The sequence below is a fragment of the Peromyscus californicus genome, unplaced genomic scaffold, assembly GCF_007827085.1.
Source record: "Peromyscus californicus insignis strain IS unplaced genomic scaffold, ASM782708v3 Scaffold_6__1_contigs__length_162567912, whole genome shotgun sequence".
Taxonomy (NCBI): Eukaryota; Metazoa; Chordata; class Mammalia; order Rodentia; family Cricetidae; genus Peromyscus; species Peromyscus californicus.
This window is the reverse complement of record NW_026294584.1, coordinates 73,759,581-73,779,079: the sequence shown is the minus strand read 5'-3', so window position 1 is coordinate 73,779,079 and position 19,499 is coordinate 73,759,581. Positions and strand designations below refer to the sequence as shown.

The following is a 19,499-nucleotide window of genomic DNA, read 5'->3' as shown; positions in this document are numbered from 1 at the left end:
CCAAAAGGGGTGTGTGCAAGCCTTCTAGAATTGTGTACAGAACTGAGTAGTCATAGGGTTGGCACATTTTAGTTAGAGTCCAGCCTGCATAGACTGTCAGCTCTCCAAACACTTTCTCAAGAGAAAATAAAATCTAGAATTCCATATAGATTTTCTGGATTTGATTCTTAAATATTAACAGCTAATTTAATTAACTTAAAAAGTCTTTATGGGCCAAAACAAAAACACGAGCAAACCAAAGCCAAATAGTGCAAGGTTTGTGGCTGTTCATTTGTCAAACTTTGTTCTTTATAATGCTAAGCAAGTGGGGTATTAGGAGAGATGTTCCAGGACACAGGGATGTGTGCAGAAGCATCTTTATTTCTGAAGTGTCTTGCATTTTTTACATCTTTGTAAGGAGAACAGAAGGAGAGAAAGGAAAACAGCCAGAGCTTGAGTATACACAGAACTGTCCCATGCTCCCCTTCTTGGGTCTGAGCACTAGGTTGTCTGCTTTTCTTCCATTTAATACTCCTCACATTTCCCCTGTCAGCTGTTTGGTGGATGAAGTCTATATGCAAAGCTCCCACAGGCACACAGAGATTGCTGGCTGCACAGGAGTTAAATGCACACCAGTATTCACTAGATCACACCACCTTCTATATAAGAAAGTGTATTGGAGTCTAATTAAGTGAGATGCTGAAAATATCAGAACAACCTTCAACTGGCCTTAAATTTTTTAGAATAAATTCCTCACAATCACTGGTATTTATTTACCTACCATTAGTGATGACTCACTTATGACATAATTCACAATTGTCAAGACAACCAATGTAGTTAAGAACTCTCATTTTGAACAATAAAATTAAATGTAAGACCTACACAGACCAACACTCTCGGCCTCCAACGTCTTCAGCTATCGCACGATAGACGGGCTGCTTCCCCTTGAACCTTTATAGCATCTGTAACGAGGGTCTTCAGAGCGTGACCAGAATTGGACTCACAATGGAGAAAGGAAGAAATGAAAAACCATTTCATCAGAACATTCTGTGAGCTAGAGACCAAATGTTCTCACCAGTCTTACTGGCTGCGGTGGCCCTGGGGGACTTTCGCATGGGCGTGGTTGGTGCTGAGTCAGACTCTGCCCAGCCGCTAAGCCAGGAGGAGGGACCCTTTCTCATCCATGTTCTTTGCTTGCAGACACTGATCCCTGAGCTCTCACCTTTATCTCTTACTTTGGAAAAATACACTTCTCACTGAATGGAAAAACGGAAGTTCAAGAAGTGGGGCTGGAAAGCAGCCCAGGAGGAAAGATCAGGAGGTGACTGGCAAGCTGGCCAGTCGGTCTCCTGGGGAGGCGGCGTCTAGATCTTAGAGTCACACTAGGACAAAATGAGAGCAGAGACAAATCTATATTTTTTTCTCTAGGTCACCATAGGGAACCGATCTAACCTATTTGCTCGCAACCTCGGGGGAGAGGTCTTTAAATAGCTATTGTGTCGCCGTCCTTTTCATCGTCTTCCATAATTACTCTGGGGCTCTCATCTCCGAGCAGAGTCAAACCTGCAAAACACAGTGGAGACCCACAATTGAGAATGTCCAGTGGAAATATCAGACAGCCCCGGAGCACCAAGACTGCTCTCAAAGGCATAGTGACCCAGAAATGCTTCTGTGTCGGGGAGAGAACCAAGTGGCCTTATTTGACCACTGTAGAGGTGTTCAAGAGGACACTACTCTGGATGCAAGGGGGGACAGAGGCCCTAAGCCACGGCCCATGCACACAGGGATTTAGGAGGCCTGCTGTTGGGGGCTTCGGCTCAGTCACTCCTTTCATCTAAACTGGGCAAGGTAATGTTTTGTCGAAATGTTCTGTTCTCAAGTGTAAACAGGGGACACTAATACTCATTACGAAGAGGATTTGTATCAACTAATAAGATGTTTGTAACACGCCAGCAAAAAGTCACCTCTGTGGGCCAGTGAGGTGGCTCAGGGAATAAAGGGGCTTGCCATCAACCCTGGCAGCCCCAGTCTGACCATCAGGACCCGTGCAGTGGAAGGAGAGAATAATTCCTGCAAATTGTCCTCTGACCTCCACGGGCCCAGTGGAGAACATGTGCTCCCTGCCACCCCCACTTCATAAACACATATTATAAAAAATTTAAAGCCACATCTATGATTGGCTAAATGATGTTTTTTGTTTTCTGTTTTATTTTTCTGTGATTTGTTAGTTTATTTCCCTTTTGAAAGGAACAGTAAGACTTATAAAGGCAAATGTGAAAGCACCAGAGAAAATATTGATCTCTGAATGTCTGCTCCCCAGTGTCAACCCTTGGATGACAGAGTCCACATACTTAAGAGCAAAGGGAAGAATCTACAGTGCAGTGTATGTTCATACATGGTATGGCCACACCTTAGAGCAATTCTTTGTTTGGAGATAGAATTAAAATATCCCCACTTTTTACAAAATGTAGAGATGTTAGATGAATCCTTACTTAGACAAAATATAAAGTTGTTCTTCCAAGGATTCCCTGGCCTGTGAAATTCAGAAGATTTAATTTATTTTTTCTTATCTTTCTCTTTCTTTCTTTTGCTCTTTCACATTCTTTCTTTTTTCTTTTTGGAGTATAATTTTTCAGGACTGATCAGTTCAGAAAAGGCCAACAAAGGAGACTCAGGTGGTCCTGCCCATTCTGTGACAGACAGTAGGGCCATTTTAAGAAATGACACCTGCACCCGGGTCAAGCCCAGTCCTTGGTAGTTTCTGTCGTTTTCCTCTCGTCCCCAGGCACGTGTCCCAAGCACAGACTTGCACGGCCTGCCTCCACTGCTCTCAGTGGAGACCTTGAAGTCCACACAGCACTGCCCAACGATCTGAACGTGGGGAATGAAGTTGTGCTCTGCAAGGGACTTTCCCACAGCCCGGGCCTCCATTCAGCATCAGCAAATTAATGAAAACTATGTGTGGGTCTTAATGACTATTCATTCGATTCAATTCTCAGTTTGTTTATATTTTTAACCAGTTAGCTAGTAATTATTGGAGGAGAAAAACAATTTCAAGTCTGGCTAAAGCCAAAGCTTTTGCATAAATCACTTATAAAGCACAGTTGGAGAAGTTTTCTCTTATCACAGTGGCATAGAGTTAAATTTTTATTTACAATTAAAGATAGTATGCCAGCAGCATGGAGAATTAGCTATGTTGATGGACTTCGGGTAATTTAAAATGGGCAAAAATATTTTAATTCCTATGTTCAGCCACTTTCTAGTTACTTTGGGTACCCTTGAAATGTAGGTCTAGAAAATCTGGGCCAGAAGGTGGGGAGGAGGCTCTGGGACAGCAATAATAGCAGGAACATGTTCAGTGGTAAAGGCTGGCCTTCCCTGAAGTGGGACAACCTGCCCACAGGGGCACAGAACATAGTTTCATGTGCTAAATGAGCTGCCACTTTATATCAACACATGAAACACTGGTTGGAATATTATATGAGGAAAAGATATGGGATGTACTGTGTTCGGGCTCTTAATAGAGCTCCCAGTCGCTGGTGAGGTCAGGAGGTGGTGGCGTTGTTAGGATGCAGGCCTATCAGAAGGAAGTGAGATCATTGGGGGAATGCCCTTGAAGGGCATGGACAGCCCATCCCCATCCTGTCTTTCTGTTTTCTTCCCAAGCCACTACAAGGTGAAGGGCTTTGATCCACCATGCACCTCGCTTTGCAATGTTCCTTCCTACCACAGGCTCAAAGGCAGCAAAGCCAAGCAGCTATGGATTAAAGCTCTGAAGATTTGAGTCAAATGTTCCTCTCCTGAAGTTGACTTTCTCAGGTGCTTCATCACAGTGTCAGAAGGATGACTTGTGAAAAAGCTCAGAATAGTCTTGACTATCTGGGTATCCTGTTCAGAGGATCCATGTAGGGATGGGTACCTGGGACCATTGCTTCTTTTGTCCTTGTTGATGGCTTGAGGACAACCCACTCTGGGAAACGCTAATGTGATGTGTCTTCCTCCTGGTTTCTGTTTTCCTGAGGAGTCAGAACTATGTCCCGGAATGGAGGGAGACACAAAAGCCAGAGCGCTTCCCTTGGTCATCAGGCACCACTGAGGAGCTCACTCAACCCACCCAAGTCTCAGCTTATCCAGTTGGGAAAAATAAATTGCATTTCCTCTAGGGCTTGATGTTGCAAAAGAGACTTGTGCCTTTAGAGAGACATGGACCTTCAACCCCCTTTTCCTTTTAATTTTTCATGTGTTTGTATACATGCATGTGAGTCTATATGTTTTTGCAGTTACATGTGTGCACACGTGTGTGTGGAGGCAAGAACTTTATATCAAGTATCTTCCATAATCACTCTCCACTTTATATGCTGAGTCAGGGTCTCTCACTGAACCTGAAACTGAACAATTCAGCCTATCTAGCTAGCCAGCTTCCTTTGACATCCCTTGTCTCTATTTCCTGAGCCTTGGGGGTAAAGACGGGCCTCCATGCCCCCACCCAGATAAAAAAGCAGGGATCTGGAGATCTAAACTCAGGTCCTACACTTCATCCACTGAACCTTCTCCCAAGCCCAGGCCTACGTTCTTTAATGTTCTAAGAATACCCTCTAGAACCTCTGCTAAAAACCACTGTGCATTGTAGGAATCCTTGAGCAACTTCAACTTCCCAGCAATCCCCCACACCTGCCACCTAGCACAAGACTCAGACATAGTAAGATCTAGCAACTACCCACTGCTTTCTTTCTGTATAGAGCAGAATTTAGAGTTCAGGAAACTTTAGTGTTCTGGGTCAAGGTTTCTAGTCCTGGGACTTTGTGGGGTGTTCATCATGCTGTTTCTGAGCAAGATCCCACCTAGACATCATTCAGACTTAGCTATCTGCATTAAGTATATGCTCCTTAAACCTTGGGGAGCCCTGACAAGGTGTCCTCATAAACCAAACTCGGGGAATCTTTTCCCCCGGCAGGGCAGACACGTGCTATTTTCAGAAGAGGTTCCACTCTTTCCTCTGTGTAAGTGCTCCATTTCCATCTCGGGCCTCCAACTGGCCTGTAGGTGTTTGCTCTTTCCTGCTGCATTATCTTTCTTTTGTTTGGCTCTTTCTGCCACCAAGGTAAACTAAAGTACTTCTTCCTCTCTTAAGCAGTTCTTGGTACCTGGCTCTGACCAATCACAAACAATGCTCCCTGCCATGCAGTTTTCAAGATGGATTGCTGGCAACTGTGGGCCAAGTTCAAACAAAGCCTGGGCCTGGCAGGGAAGCCTTAGAGGGTCTATTCAGGCAGTTGGACTTGTCAAATAAGCTCATTAACCTAAGGGAGTGAGATGGTTAGCACGAGATTTAGAAGGGAGAGGGAATCCTTGTCCAGTTTCCATTTGCCAAGGGTTAATGAGCGATGTCTCTATGGTGTGTTTGCCTGTGAGCTTCTCTCAACACCCTTATTAGAACCAGCATGAGTCTTTCTGAATACCTGCCAAAGGCTCCATCCTTTTTAGCTTAACTAGTGTTGTGGTTACTGCCAATTCTTTACATACTAAAAGACTCCAGAAATAAAGAACCTCAGCTGCTACAGTAGGGAAAGCCAGGAGTAACAGCAGTGACTGTCACTGAAGGTACTTACAACAGAGCCTCACTGACTCAAGGAATTTCACCAAGTCTATAGAGCCATTGTATGTACAACACCTTGTAGACACTACAGTCCTTGATCAGCAGTTTTGACTCAGTAGGGAGGCTGCTCCTTTGGGATACAGGTAGGATGCAGGCAGCATCCATTGTCATGGGATCATAACTGAGTATTCAGGAAGGAAGGCATTTGCATCAAGATGTAAAGTTGTGTATCCGAGAGAATTTTCCTTCTTCATCTCCCTGGCACATTCCCTTCCTAGCTTGACGCCTCATTTCATTTGTCCCAGCAGATATCAGATGATCTGTTTGTTTATGTGACTGTGGACTTTCCTCCAGTACTAATTCCCAGGAGCTAAGTACTACCAGATAAACACTCACGGAAAGAATGGAGATAGTGTGAGGATGGACTGCTGCATATTCTAACTTTCCCACACTATCGATATATGTGAATTATCTAAGGAGGATGCATCTAGTCAGAGTTCAGAATGGCTAGTTTCCAAAGGTGTGTGGGCTGAGCGAGCAAGCAAGCAAGTGAGCAAGCAAGAAGACGAGCAGTAGACTCCTGTTCTAATAGGGAGCACACTTGCTTCATTCCCCATTCACTCCCCAACTTGTGTGTGAGCTTCCCAGGTACAAGGATAATACCTCGTTACATTTTTTCATGTAATTTTCTGACACATATTAAGATAGCTATCAATATCTGTGCGTCTCCTCTCTTTCTTCCTCCATCTCTGTCTCCTGTCTTGAAAATCAGTCCCTAGAATTTGGGAAATCATCCATCAGCCATAACATGCCCAATCCACCTAAGGTGGGGAAGCAGGAATTTCACCTATTCTCAAGGTCCCACTGACATTTCTGTTTCACTGACTCAGTGAATTTGACCAGGTCTGCTGAAGCAGGAGTTATTTCTGAGCCTCCTCCACCCTCATGCCGGCCCTGGGGAATTGCCAATGAAGGAAAACCCGGAAGGCAGCAGTAAATGCACTCCTCCCTGGGGTACCTGAGTACTACACAGCTTGCTGGGCCAGACATAGGCCATGCCCCTCACACCTCCAGATGGTAAGGCTCCAATCTGCTCCCATCATGCTTGTGAATGTTCTATACCAGCTTTTTTTTTCCTTTTTTACCTGTGACAAAAGGAGGCACGTGCAGGGCAGGTGTGTCTTTTCTCCTTGGCCTTTTCTGTTCCATGTCAGTGTTGTGAAGAGCTGGGCCTGTTTTGCCCTTTGGAACTCTCTCTTGGACATCATATCTTTTAATTAAGTGTTCTGAGATCACACCTGCATGGTTAGAGGAACAGAAAGAGGAACAGGGTCAAGTCTACAGATCCTAAGGCTGCAGGGGTGTGCCTAGGTACCTGGTGGACTGGTCGGTGGAGAAGGCAAACAATGTAGCTTTTCAAATTTGCTTGAAAAAAAAGTTTCCTGTAAGTAAGTGAGAATCATTTTTATTATTGGGTGTTTTTAATGCCTGGTTTTCTTTTGACTGAGGAACTTGATCTTGCTGCCACTGTCCCCTAGCTCAGGAAAGAGAGGCAGAGAAACACCTCTGACTTGTCATGGCTCATGCAAAGGTGGAGCCCATCCTCTATACCTAGGAGGGGACATATTTCTGTCCGGCAAGCTGTGGGTTACACACGTTCATCCTGATTTTTTATTCTTCTTCTCCCTTCACTGACTTTCACCCAGTTGCCTCCTCTATCATGTAGGGAGGGAGGCTTCGTGTGGTGGCAATTCTCCCTCATTTCATGTTTCTGTAATAGCCCCTTTTATGAATGTTTGCCCAATTACTCCTCAGACATAGATCTGTGGTTTTGAACTAATAACTTCCATTACAATGTTGCTTCTTGATGCACATTTCACCTAGGTGTGCACTGTTCACTTAGTGTCCCTCAGAGCATGTTGTGAGTAGTAGAAAGATAAAAAAATGAATGGCCAAAAGTAAAGGAGACGGGCAAACAAAACTGTGGAGAATAAGCCTATCACAGGACACGCGGAAACAGTACAGTAGAAATGTTAACTGTCACTTTTTTTTTCTTTCTGGGTCTGGATCTCCAGTGCCATTCTAGCCTCCTCCATGGTCAGGTGACACCTAGGGCTGGGGAGACCCATCTCATATGGTCCTTCCCATCAATCTTCCATCCTGATCCTACCCCGTGGCTGCTGGATGTAGACGCTCATGGTAACTTTGGAAGCTTGTGTGGACTTTAGTCTCTATGTGTTGGTGATGCCAAACCTCACGAGCCTGTGACCTTGAATTTCCAAAACGTGGGGCACCTCCTTGTCACCAATCCCCACTGCTACTGAGAGAAAACTTCTACATTGTAGTTTACATATGCTACTTCACAGCACTGTTAGTAGTTTAGACTTTAACCCAAACGTTTGACCCTTGAATTTCTTGTAGATGGGTGCAGCCTGCCAGTGGGTTCTTGCAGTCATGCAGAGCAGTGTGTCTTGCCCCTTACCTGGTATGAAAGGTGGAATATGCAGGGCCGGTGTATCTTTCCTCCTGGGTTTCTTCTGCTCTGACTCAACATTCAGAGTGGCCTGTGCGTTCTTCCCCTTTCTCGGCTTCTTTTTGATGTCACAGTCCTTAATGAACTGGTCTGAAAGGTCATCTGGTTTCAAGGAGGAAAAGGAGTAACACAAATAAGTCTTGAGCCACAACTGGGGGTCTCTAACCATATCCAATGTTAGGGACAGAAGCCATTAGGCCTGAAAAAGAAACGTGTTTATTTTTATCTCATCAATGGAAGAATTGGACAAACGTGCATGTTTTTGTTTATAGACTAGAAAATTAGAACTTGGTAAAGGTTGAAAAGTGTTTAGCGTTTATTATTATTTTATGTTTGTTGGGTTTTTTTCCCCCCTGCAGGTATGTCTGTGCATGCAGTACCTGCAGAGGCCAGAAGGGGCATCAGGATTCTACTGAGACTAGAGTTTACAGATGGTTGTGAACTGTTACATGTTGGCTGGGACCTGTGGGCTTAACCACTGAACCATCCCTCCAGCTCCCTGGTAAAACCTTAAATTTAGAGAAATCAGGAGTCATCAAGGCAAGCAGAAACATGTGACCAGGGCTTCCAGAACTCGCTTGAGCTGAACTTCTTCAGGACAGTAAGTTCACTGTTCATAGCCTCTTTTGGTCAAGAATCGCTTTCTTTAAAGGTCCACAAGCCGTGGACAACAGAGGCTCTCTGGATCCTGGAATGCTCCACTAGAGTGAAGAGTGAATCTCTTACTTGCCTTACCTCTGTGGGCTGTCTAGTCGGGCTTCAGCATCTACAGGGCTTCTTCTGCCCTGTGTCTTTTCAAGTGTCCTCTTTATACGCTGTCTTTTGTCGGATCTCTACTTTTCACAGCCCCCTTTACTAGATCCTTTCCAGCCCAGCTTCTATGTTACATTGTCAGAGGGTCTCACAGCGATGACTCCAGACCAGTCACTAGCCTCGTGAAAGCCTTATCTTGGCTGCATCTTAAACCAGACATCTTTGTCTGCTCTGCTCTGCTCTCCTATGCATTTCCCTGCCATTATTCAAGCCCCCATCCATTGTTCTGAAATGATTAATCTTCTGCAATCTCCTGCTCCAGACAGAGTCATCAAGGAGACAAAGATCACAACCTTTTTGGAATTTTGTTCTTAATTGCACCCCTCTCCAACAAGTGTGCTTTAAATGGAAGTTGGACAACTCTGTTCACACCCTTAGTCTCTCATTTGTTGATTCTAAGAACTTGGGACTTAATTTCTAGACGTGTTGATATCATCTCCACTGCTTTAGTGGGGAAGATGTTAAATCCATGTGCATGTGCTTTTGTGGATCAGATTCATGTCACCTGTTCAGTATCCCGCCCACTGTGCAATGGCTCAGCCCGAGCTTCCAGCAGATCAGCAGGGAGCTCCAACCTTGTCAGTCTGACTTCTGAACCACAGCCCTGACCATCCTTTCTCATCTTCTGAATATTAATAGCATCTTTGCTCAGGTAATATTTTAAAGAATGATGTCAGTATTGTTGCTGCCATTATTTTGTGTTTTTTAGATCATTTCAGCAGCCATGAATTCATATTTGTTCAATATATTCTTGAATAAATGGACTCAAATGGAATTAGTGGGAAGAGCTGTTCTACTAGGATTCAATGAAGCTACACAGCAAAGAACCCGCATGTTTTCTCTAAGAACTCATAACCTTGGCTTGGATACAGTGTGGGTATTTCTAGAAATGTGAAAGAATGTGGGGAGTTCGAGGTTAGCCTTTCGGCACTTCCCTGCCCCACCCACCTCTCTTCTCCTTTTCCTTTGTTTGCTCTCTTTCCTTCCACTCTGCCTTATCCCATCCCATATTTCCCTGTGTAGCCCAGGCTGCCCTTGAGCTTAGGATCATTTTTGCTTCACCCTTCTAAGTGTTGAGGTTACAGGTGTGTATGGCTGTACCCCACTCCCACTTTTCTTCCCTGCTTTATGTGTGGGGGAAATGTTCAGAAAAACTTCTTTAAAATATTGAAGATTAAATATGTGAACCTTTTATTTCATTTTTGTGGGTCTAGACATATCCTGTGTCATTCATTACTCTATTCAGACAACATTTCTTAACCTCCTAGTATCTGTCAAGTCACTTATTAGATTATTCTAGGGATAAAATGGTAAAAAATTATTCTTGCCTTCAAGTTGCTTATAGTGTGTTGGGAAGATCTTTCATAGTCCATATGTTTAAGGAAGTTACACTAGAAATTTTTAGTAAATCATTCACCATGGTGCTTGAATCATCAACCATCATCATATACAATCAGAACAAAAATCAGATGTCATGGTTCTCCTTGGTGACACTGACAGTGAGCTTTTCCTTTAACTGGAAGATATTGATGATGTCACCCCATAGTCTCGATCTAATCAACACTTATTGAGGCTGTACTCTGTGAGGGCCCTGGACTGTGTGAAGTTCACATAATAAGAAAAGGAGTTGTGGTAGATTTTACCCATTTCATTGTAGCACGTGGGCTCCCCCAGCTTACCAATGCCTATGTTTTGTCAGTTGTTCGACATTCATTTCATTCCGGAACAAATTGTCTCATTTAATCTCCACACTAAGCCTACAGTTATTCTACAATCATCTCCAGTTTGCAGATCTGGCCAGGTTATTGATAAGGATCAAGCTAGGCTCTTGGAGCTTTTTCTCAGCTATCTGGTCTACCTGGCTAACACTGCAATTCTTCAAAGTTGTTGCTACATAGTAGTTTATTCACCCTTCCCCATGTTATACACACTAAAGGCATTGATTAAATGATGTTACTTAGGATGGTTGCTGCCCAGCTGTGGGTCCCTAGGGTCATAGTTTGCATACAAATCTATTAGCGGTTGGCTACCATCTAAACCCAAGGTGCTACTTGGCACCTAGTACAAAGAGCAAGATATTTGTTTCAATTTTGACTTTCATTTCAATTGTAATTTTCCTTATTTTTGGAGGAATCCTGAACATAAAATATCTTAAAGGCAATCGAGGAGAGGGGAGACGAGAAGAGTCATAACCAGACAAGGCATTAACAAAGGCTATGAATATGCAAAAGGCCCATCCATCAAAAGTCTGAGAGTCTCATTTTTAGAAATGGGTAGAGGCAGAAATGTTTCTGGTGTTTTCATTACAAAGGTTATGCAAAAAGTCAGTTCTGGAAAGGAAACAGATTGACAATAAAGCAGAAAAGGGCTATTTAAAATTCTGTCTTGATAGGCAAAGAGAGATATTTGAAATATTTTATTGGCACTGCACATGGGGTTTAAGTGTGCTGGAAAATACTGGAAACAAGCTATATTGCCACATTCCATTTATTGCCTCAAAAATGCTCTGCCTGGGACTCTGTCACATCCAAAACACAGGACAATGCTTCTCTGCCTCTCTCTGTCTCTCTCTAATTCGAATGAACTTCTCTCCAGTACTTCAGCTAATATTTACATGGCAGACCCCACAGACTCGTGGCTATTTGCCTGTCCATCTGGTGTAGGCTGTCACCAGAAGGCACAGGCGATCAGGTTTCAGGGGGCCTTCTCTCTGACTTGCCTGAAAACAGGATGATAGATAAACCTTCTTTGGCTTACAGGACAAGCATTCCCAAAGGAACATTTACCTGAGTGGCTGCAGTGAGGATCGAACTTGTCCAGTATGTCTTCTGAAAGCTCCAGAGGCTGCACTGGCTCAGTGGTCATCATCTCAGTGGACATCCTCAGTGGGAGAGAGAGAGAAAGAGAGAGAGAAAGATAGGGAGAGACAGAGACAGAGAGACTGAGATAGACAGAGAGAGAGACACACACACACACACACACACAGAGAGAGAGAGAGAGAGAGAGAGAGAGAGAGAGAGAGAGAGAGAGAGAGAGAGAGAGAAAGTCTTTTCCAGCTCCAGCACTGGAGAAATTAAAGGCAACAATCTGTACATAAGTATGCCTTCTGTTCATTCATTCACTCATTTATTCAATAAATACATTGAATGCTAAGTGATTATTATTGTAGGCCCCTGCTCAATCCTACTTTTTAAGTCTGCTTCTTATAGTTAATTGCTAAATTTGAAATGTAAGCCAATATCAAATGAAATACACACACACACACACACACACACACACACACACACCTCCCTATTAGAAATTGCTGTATATCAAATGTTCATTATTTGGCTAGTTAAAGGTTCCAATAAAGTCAAAATTAGAAATGAGCTGGCTAAGAGTTAAAGAAAACATCAACCATACGTCACATGTATTTTCTGTGTTGACTTCTGTAGAGTATGATTATATCTATGTAACAGATGAGGAATGGGAATGCACAAATTCATAATTAATTTAGTTGTCACACGACTTAGTTAAGCTTAGATCAAAATCTAGTCCTAGTTAGTTTTAGGCACTTTAGTCTCTTAAAAATAAAGCAAATCCTCTGAACTCAGAGTTGACTAAATAAGGCTCCTGGGTCCTCACCACTGTAATTTATAAAATAACTCAGCTGCCACCTCATGCAATTCATGAGGGCAGTAGGTACCCAGCAAGGGAAAGCTTGTTCTTTGTGAATATTTCTACTTTCTTCCTAGGGATTCCTGACATAAAAGCAAGTCTCTTCCTGTCCTCAGATTCCTGCCTTTCCTGGAACACAAATCCATGAACTTTCACCGTGATAGTTATAGCCTTGTCCAGGAGGAGTGAAATTCTGCATGGACACATGTCAAGTCTGAATGAGAAATGCATTAGCTGAGGTTTAAAGAAAGTCTTCATTAGAGTCTGTTTCTTGTGTTCCCATCTGATAATTTATTGCTGGTGTCCAGAATAACAAGGGTAGGGTCAGGGGGAAAAATGAATAAGGTTAAAATGACTGGGCTGATCCTCTTCTCCTGCGAGTCCAGAGCCTGCTACATTCAGAGGAACCACAGATCATCCACAATGACAGTTTGGGAGCCCAGAATGAATTAACTCCTTTGCCTTTCCTGGGAAGGCTGAGGGATTCTCCCCCAAGAGCTGAGGTCATTGCAAAGCAGATGGGCCATTAGCTGATCACTTGAGCCTGGCTTTTAGTGTCACTCTTAGCAGACTGTGTGAGTGACTTCAGCAGAAATCAATTCAGATCATTGTTCTTAGTGTCTGGGCAGAAAGTGTCAACTCCCTGGAACCATGAGAAAAAGTGTTGTAACCTTCTGTAGGCTATCCTCTGTGCCAGTATTTTTGAAAAGGGAAGAGTGGGGTCTATGCTGAGGGTTCGAGGAAATGTGACAGACTCAACATGGTCCTATTTAATGAAACTTCCTCCTTTCTGCAATGTCTCAGGTGTGCTGATAATCACCCCCACGGTGGTCTGCTGATAGTATCCATCCTCAGAATAAACTGAAGTTGAGAGAGTTTAGACTTACCTACCATTATTCATGACTCACAACCAGAATCATTGCAGAGACTCAGGCCCTTTCTGTACACACTTTTCAGATGTGTCTGCGATATTCCCCTTCTCCTCTCCAGCTGAAAGCAAATTGCTGCTTATACTGGGACCACATTTCCTGTGAGTCCAGTAGTTGGTTATTTACTTTGAACCTATATGTTTAAGCCAAACAGACTTGAAGTAATAATACTTTCCCCCTAGAGTTCCTGTGAAGATGGGTTGGATTGCCTTGTGTTTAACACATTGAGAGTGCTTTCTGTTGGATAGCTACTATTATTTACCTTTGTCTATGACGGTTGATGAGAACTAGCTGCATAACTGAAAAATCCTAAGAAACAATAGAAACTTGCACTTTCGTGTAGATGTAGAGCTGGGGAGAACCTGCCTTCATCTGAGATAAGCCATCTCATCAGCAGTGGACCACCAAAGGAAGCATCTATACATGGCTGGTGAAGTACACATGATCCAGGATGTTGGAGCCCCCTGGACAGACTGGGGCAGCCAATACCTCGTCACAAATCTGACAATAGCGCCTCTCAAAGACAACTCAGATTTCTTTGTCCACAGAGGAAATGATTCTATTTTAAACCGATGTGATTGAAATCCATCCGTGATGGACTACTGTTTGATAGATTGGAGGGGCTGGGAGACCATTTTCAGATCTGGGATTTTATGTTACAACAATATCAGAGACATTTGGTAGAGATATGTTTTGCCCAGAGGAGTACAAGACACTTTAATCTTGGATGATGTCATTATGACTGTCCCATCATGAAATCTTCAAAGAAAATAAAGAACTTCTAAGAATGATGAGGGAGTGTTAGATTCAGGGTTGTCTCTTTGATGGAGGTCACTTATCACTGCCTGATGAGTGTTGGTGTGAGATGAACAGAGCCCTACCCTGCTCTCCACTCCCATGCTCAGAGGAAAAGAAGCTCCCTACCATGGTGAGATACAGGTCTGTCTCATTCCTGCCCCCCCTCTGCCCATGTATTCCCCTTTTAGCTCCACCTGCATCCCACACAGGGTGTCAGAGAGGACCCTGCACTTGTCACGATGTACAGGGAAGCTTTCATTGACTCTCTTGCCTGTTTGTTGTCTGTAATTTTGGGAGTTTCTGGGGAACCAGTTATTTTCTTCCAACCTAAATAATTGGTCCTCTGGGTCCTTAGATTGCAACCCCAATGCTTAGGCCTTCTGAGGTGCTTTTTCAGAGACTACACTAGGGGTGTTTCGATTTAGTCAAGTGATTTGTGATTCCTTTGTCATTTCCTTGCTTCATGCTGTCTCAGCAGGGTCTCTGAATTCTCACTTTCACTCAGTGATGAGTGTTAGCATAGGCACACCCACCCTCACCTGAAGCCAAAAATGTGCTGGGGAAACCAGGGCATTTTCATTATGTAAGATTCCCAGAAGGGCCTCGGGGAGCTCCAGCAATCTTATGCATTATTTCTACAGCCAAATGCAAGGATTCACAATAAAGGGTGCAAGGACAAGCTCCATGAAGCTTCATCTCCTTTCAGGTCAGGTTTTGCTGCTCAGTGAGTTTATGGTGAACTATATAACAGCAGCACCGTCCTTTGTCCTTCCTGTTTTTCAGCTTTCAGATGTCTCAGAGAGTAAAAGGCTGATTATCTGAAGCATTTTCTTGGTGGTTATTGGAAAGAATGTGGGTGGCCCATGGAAAGTGTATACTAGACCAACCGTCTTAGTTTCAGGATCTTAGGGAGATTTCCAGGATTCTGTATGCTAAAATCTTGCAACTTTCTTACTAACTCTTTCCATAATGGACCCAGTCTTTCTTTTAACTGGAATACCTGCAGATGCAAATACCACTCACTGGGAGTGAAGACCCATCCACTGTTATCATACTACACAGCCAATGTTGATGACAGCTGCCACTCAATCAATCTTTTGAGACTAAAATCAGAGGGCCAAGGAGCTAGGCATCCGGGAAGATACCTCACTAAGGTGAAGAAGAGCCAGAGGGCCAGTGTGTGTCAGGATAGCTATGAAAACTCAGATGCACACTTTGCAAGGCCAATCTCCACTCACCCAGGCTACTTTCAAGGGGACAGCTGTGCTGCCTCTGCAGCTTAGCTTGAGGTCACAAGCAGGCCCAGGCATTTTGTTTGTTCTCTTAAGAGTGTAAAGATATACACTTTAACCCATGGGCAGGAAATTGCCCCAAAGGTGACACACTGAGAGGCAGCTCTAGGCAGAAGCAAAGTCTTGGTTACTTCCTCCACTGTCTAGCTGGGTAGCGAGGTATTATCTTGCAAAGTTAGCTTTCTCATCTGTGCACTTGATCCTAGCCATAAGGCCAAGAAGAGATAGCTTTTACACTGTAACTGGGTGTGCCAGATGCTGTTCCCTAAGGCAGCTGAGAGTGCCAGCATCCAGCCAGGAGCCGGGTACACACTGACCGACCCTTCTATGACCGGATGCCTTCTTTGCTCGCTTAGTTCCTGTCATTATAATGCCTATATGTAAATTACTCTAAATTGTCATACCAATCTCATCCTAGTTCTGGCCCTTTCTAAAACTGCTAATAAAATTAGCCCACCCAAAGGCACAGATCAAAGGCAGAACATCCCTTTCCAGGCCTCAAGATCAACAGAAGCTAGTCTCACAAGAGGGTGGGCATTCCGTTAGCCATACAATATTCTAAAGGACAACCCCAAACAATTAAGTCTAGCTTTACTTGATGCAATAAAAGCTTTGGAAAAATTATATCTGCAGTCCAGTGTAAATCTGGTTAGCATCCTCTCTGACTTTGCACAGTTCCTATCCCCGCCAACCTCTTTTAACTGAGGGTTGAATTCAGGCCCCAGCGCACCACATGCACAAACAGAATTTCTTCATTTGGAAGACCCGAGCCTGCACGCAGTCTTCCTCAAGGACTGCCTGGGCCGTAAAGTAGGATTCGAGGGGGAACTGAGACAAGCACACATTGCCCAGATGAGGAAGGCCTCCTGGAGTATGAAGACACACCACACTCAGTTCCAAACTTCACAAAAGCTTTTGTTTGGGAGGACACGTACTGTCAGAGAACTCAGGACCCTCGCACCCCCAGAAAATTGGTGTGACAATTGTGACTTTGCCCCAGGGATCCCCAGCTTAGCCTTGCACACTGCTTTGTCCCACCAAACACAAGGAAGCAGTAAGTTACTGGAAGCTTGCTCTGTATTTTTTTTTTTCATCACAAGAGTTCCTGGGGTAAAAATCCAAAGCACTTACCAATCAGTGCAGGTGCTGAGCTGAGAAAGCAGAGGCTAGAGGCAGTGTGCTTCTCACCAGGCCGGGCTCTTACTCCTCAGGAGCACTGCCTGCCGCTGCCCTGCTCCAGCTCCTCTTATCTAGGGACCAGCTGCTGTGGTTGCCATGGGGATGTTCTGTTTCTCAGGCACCAGGGCCAGGGGGATGGAGAGGGAATGATAACTAACTTGGTCATTCCTGCTCTCTGCAGCAACAACTGTGTATTATAAACAACAGCATACAGAGTCTATGTTGAGTTCTTAGAAATCTATACAAACCAACTCCACCTGGGAATCCTCCTAAAAATTCAGCAGCAGATTTAAAACCCTTTTTCCAGGGGTGGGGTTGCCTGGCATCACAAATGTGGAAACTGAGGCCCAGAGGTTAGCAGCTTGTCACTGAGGAGCCACAACAAATTTCAACACTGAAGCTGGTGTCCAGAGCACAGTGTCACAATGAGGAAAGGGATAATGGTGGTGTCACTCACTCACATTTACGGACTGTTAACACTCTGAGTGCCAGGCACCCTTCCAAATTCCTTTAGCCTTGACAACCTTGAAGAGAACAGCTGTGGCAACCCCCATCTTAACAGGAGAGTGAAACTGAGAGGTCACACCATCACCACAAGTGTCTCAAAGCTTTACAGATTTGTTCAGGAGGACACCAAGTCACAGAAAACTCAGGACCCTTGGAAGACAGACGTGAAAGTGGTCTTACCGTTACCAAACAGCAAGAGAAGGGCCTGAATCCAGCAGCTGATGCTAAGTCTCCGTTCCTGGCCACTCTGTCCTACTGCTTATCAAAGAACATTTCAAAAAGCCCAAAGCAAGAGAGAGCAGCCCCTGACCACACTGTTTGGAGGCCAGAAAACCTGTGTTCTTCTAAAGGAGTCAAACAAGATGTTCCAAAGGGAAAAAAAAGCATATGCAGACCACCAAAGGCTTGGGCTCAAGTAAGCTGCTAAGACACACTGGCCTGTGGGAGAGTAAAGCTCTATATTCTGGGTCAGCTTAAATACCCTTTGCCAGTATTTCTTTAAAAAAAAAAACACTTCCTGTAAAAAAAAAAAAAAAATATGAAGGCCTTTAATTCCAGCACTAAGGAGGTAGAGGCAGATGAATCTCTGTGTGTTTGAGACCAACCAGGTCTACAGAATGATTTCCTAGACAGAGAGAGCTACACAGAGAAACCCTGTCTTGAAAAACCAAAAACCAACCAACCAAACAAACGAATACATAAATAGAGGCTGCCAATGGATCGTTTGGGAAGGAAGGTTCTCATGCCTCCTTCAGAGAGTGTGACTAGAAGCAGCTCCCTGCTTCCAGCTGCCTGCCACCTCACCAACAGCCTTGCTGGCCACTCCATTAGCAGTGTCTTCCTTCCAAACCTAGGTAGAAAGGATGCATTTTCTTCCCAAACGCTTACATTTTCATTTCAAGTGTCTTTTTGAGGTAACTGTAAAAAAGCATGCAACTTCCAGAAATACATCAAAAGGAACCCTGTAATCTCCAGGTGGAAGCACCTCGACAAACTAGTACAGTGTCAGCGCTACCACATGGTACGGATGTCATCATATTCAGAACATTTCTGACATAACACGGCACCCTCCTCAGGCATGTACATAGGAAGACCTCCCTCTCACTCACCCATTTCCTTACCACCAACCTGTTCGATATTTCTGTGATTTTGTCATTTCAGCACTATGATGGGATAATCATGGAGTCCTGTAGGAGAAGGCTTGGGACTGGCACTTCTCTTTCAGTACAGTCTCTGAAGTTTCATCGCTGCCTACCCCAGTAATCCCTTCCTTTTTATTATGGAGTAATATTCTGTGATACCAATGTGCTTAACCATTCACCTCCTGAAGAACACCTGGGTTGTCCCCAATGTTTGGCTATTACAAATACAACAGCTCTGAACATTTGTGTAGAGGCTTTTGTGTGAACAAAATCTCTTGTTTCTCTTGGATAAGTGCCCAGAAGTACAATTTCTGGCAATCAAATGTTTAATGTTATGATACCATACAGCAGCTGTACCGTTTCCCATCCCCACTAGCAGAGTGTGAATGCTCTGGTCTCTCATCTTCAGTAGCTTTTTGTATTGGCACAACTTCCTAAGCACTAGTCTCATTATGTAGTGATAGCTCATTGTGATTTTAATTTGCATCACCTAAAATGACTGTGATATTAAACATTTTTCATGTGCTTATTTGTCACATATATATATTTTCTTGTGAAGTGTCTCTCTGCATCTTGACTCATTTTCTAATTGGATTGTTGTTTTTTAATTGTTGAATTTTCAAAATTCTTTACATACTCTGGATACTACTCCTTAATTAGAAGTTTAGTTTGCAAATATTTACTCATAATTTGTGCTTATGTTTTTAACCTCTTAGTAGAGTCCTTCACAAAGGGACGGTTCCTAAAATTTTACAGAGTTAAATTCATTACTAAAAAGCATGGGTAACTGAGGTATTACTCAGTTATCCTGACTCCTCAGAACTGAACTACTTTATTGTAAGGCATTCTAGCCTGTGGAAGTTTATAAATTTCTTAGTCATTTAATTCTCCACAGTTCAAAGCGTATGCATTCCTACATCTCTCTGAGTAGGCACATGCACTCTCAAGTTCAAGTTGGTGCTGCTGTGGACTCTCCCATCCTGCCCACATACATTCAACACACCCTCTAATTGATCATGTCCCTCCCCCACTCTCAGCATAGATGAAAATTGCAACTGAGATGGCAGATGGTAA

At 43.8% G+C, this 19,499-nt stretch overlaps 2 protein-coding genes across 5 annotated transcripts in view; one reads left to right on the top strand and one right to left on the bottom strand.

Moving 5' to 3' along the window:
• The window catches only part of Pde1c (phosphodiesterase 1C), a 621,274-nt gene that overhangs the window by 546,614 nt on the left and 55,161 nt on the right, over positions 1-19,499 (top strand). The gene's annotated exons all lie outside the window — the stretch shown is intronic.
• On the bottom strand, positions 341-17,579 carry Ppp1r17 (protein phosphatase 1 regulatory subunit 17). 4 transcript variants are annotated; one of them, XM_052720616.1, is made up of 5 exons: positions 17,464-17,579; positions 11,708-11,862; positions 8,058-8,210; positions 6,721-6,873; positions 341-1,542 (listed from the first exon to the last, which is right to left on the bottom strand). In XM_052720616.1, exons 2-5 carry the CDS (start codon positions 11,799-11,801, stop codon positions 1,463-1,465), a joined length of 480 nt encoding a protein of 159 aa, XP_052576576.1. In that variant the 5' UTR covers positions 11,802-11,862; positions 17,464-17,579; the 3' UTR covers positions 341-1,462. The 4 variants fall into 4 exon arrangements, with proteins under 4 accessions (XP_052576576.1, XP_052576577.1, XP_052576575.1 ...); XM_052720617.1 differs by lacking the exon at positions 17,464-17,579 and adding an exon at positions 16,729-16,870 and having other exon boundaries at positions 11,708-11,802; XM_052720615.1 differs by lacking the exon at positions 17,464-17,579 and adding an exon at positions 16,729-16,864 and having other exon boundaries at positions 11,708-11,985.

What these genes read in the sequence shown, in the direction of transcription:
- Ppp1r17 (XM_052720616.1), bottom strand. Translation starts at nt 11,801, where the DNA reads ATGTCCACTGAGATGATGACCACTGAGCCAGTGCAGCCTCTGGAGCTT. An exon ending in TCCTCACTGCAGCCACTCAG is followed by an intron (nt 8,211 to 11,707) that starts GTAAATGTTCCT and finishes CCTTGAAACCAG; the next exon opens with ATGACCTTTCAGACCAGTTC. An exon ending in CGTGCCTCCTTTTGTCACAG is followed by an intron (nt 1,543 to 6,720) that starts GTAAAAAAGGAA and finishes TGTGTTTTGCAG; the next exon opens with GTTTGACTCTGCTCGGAGAT.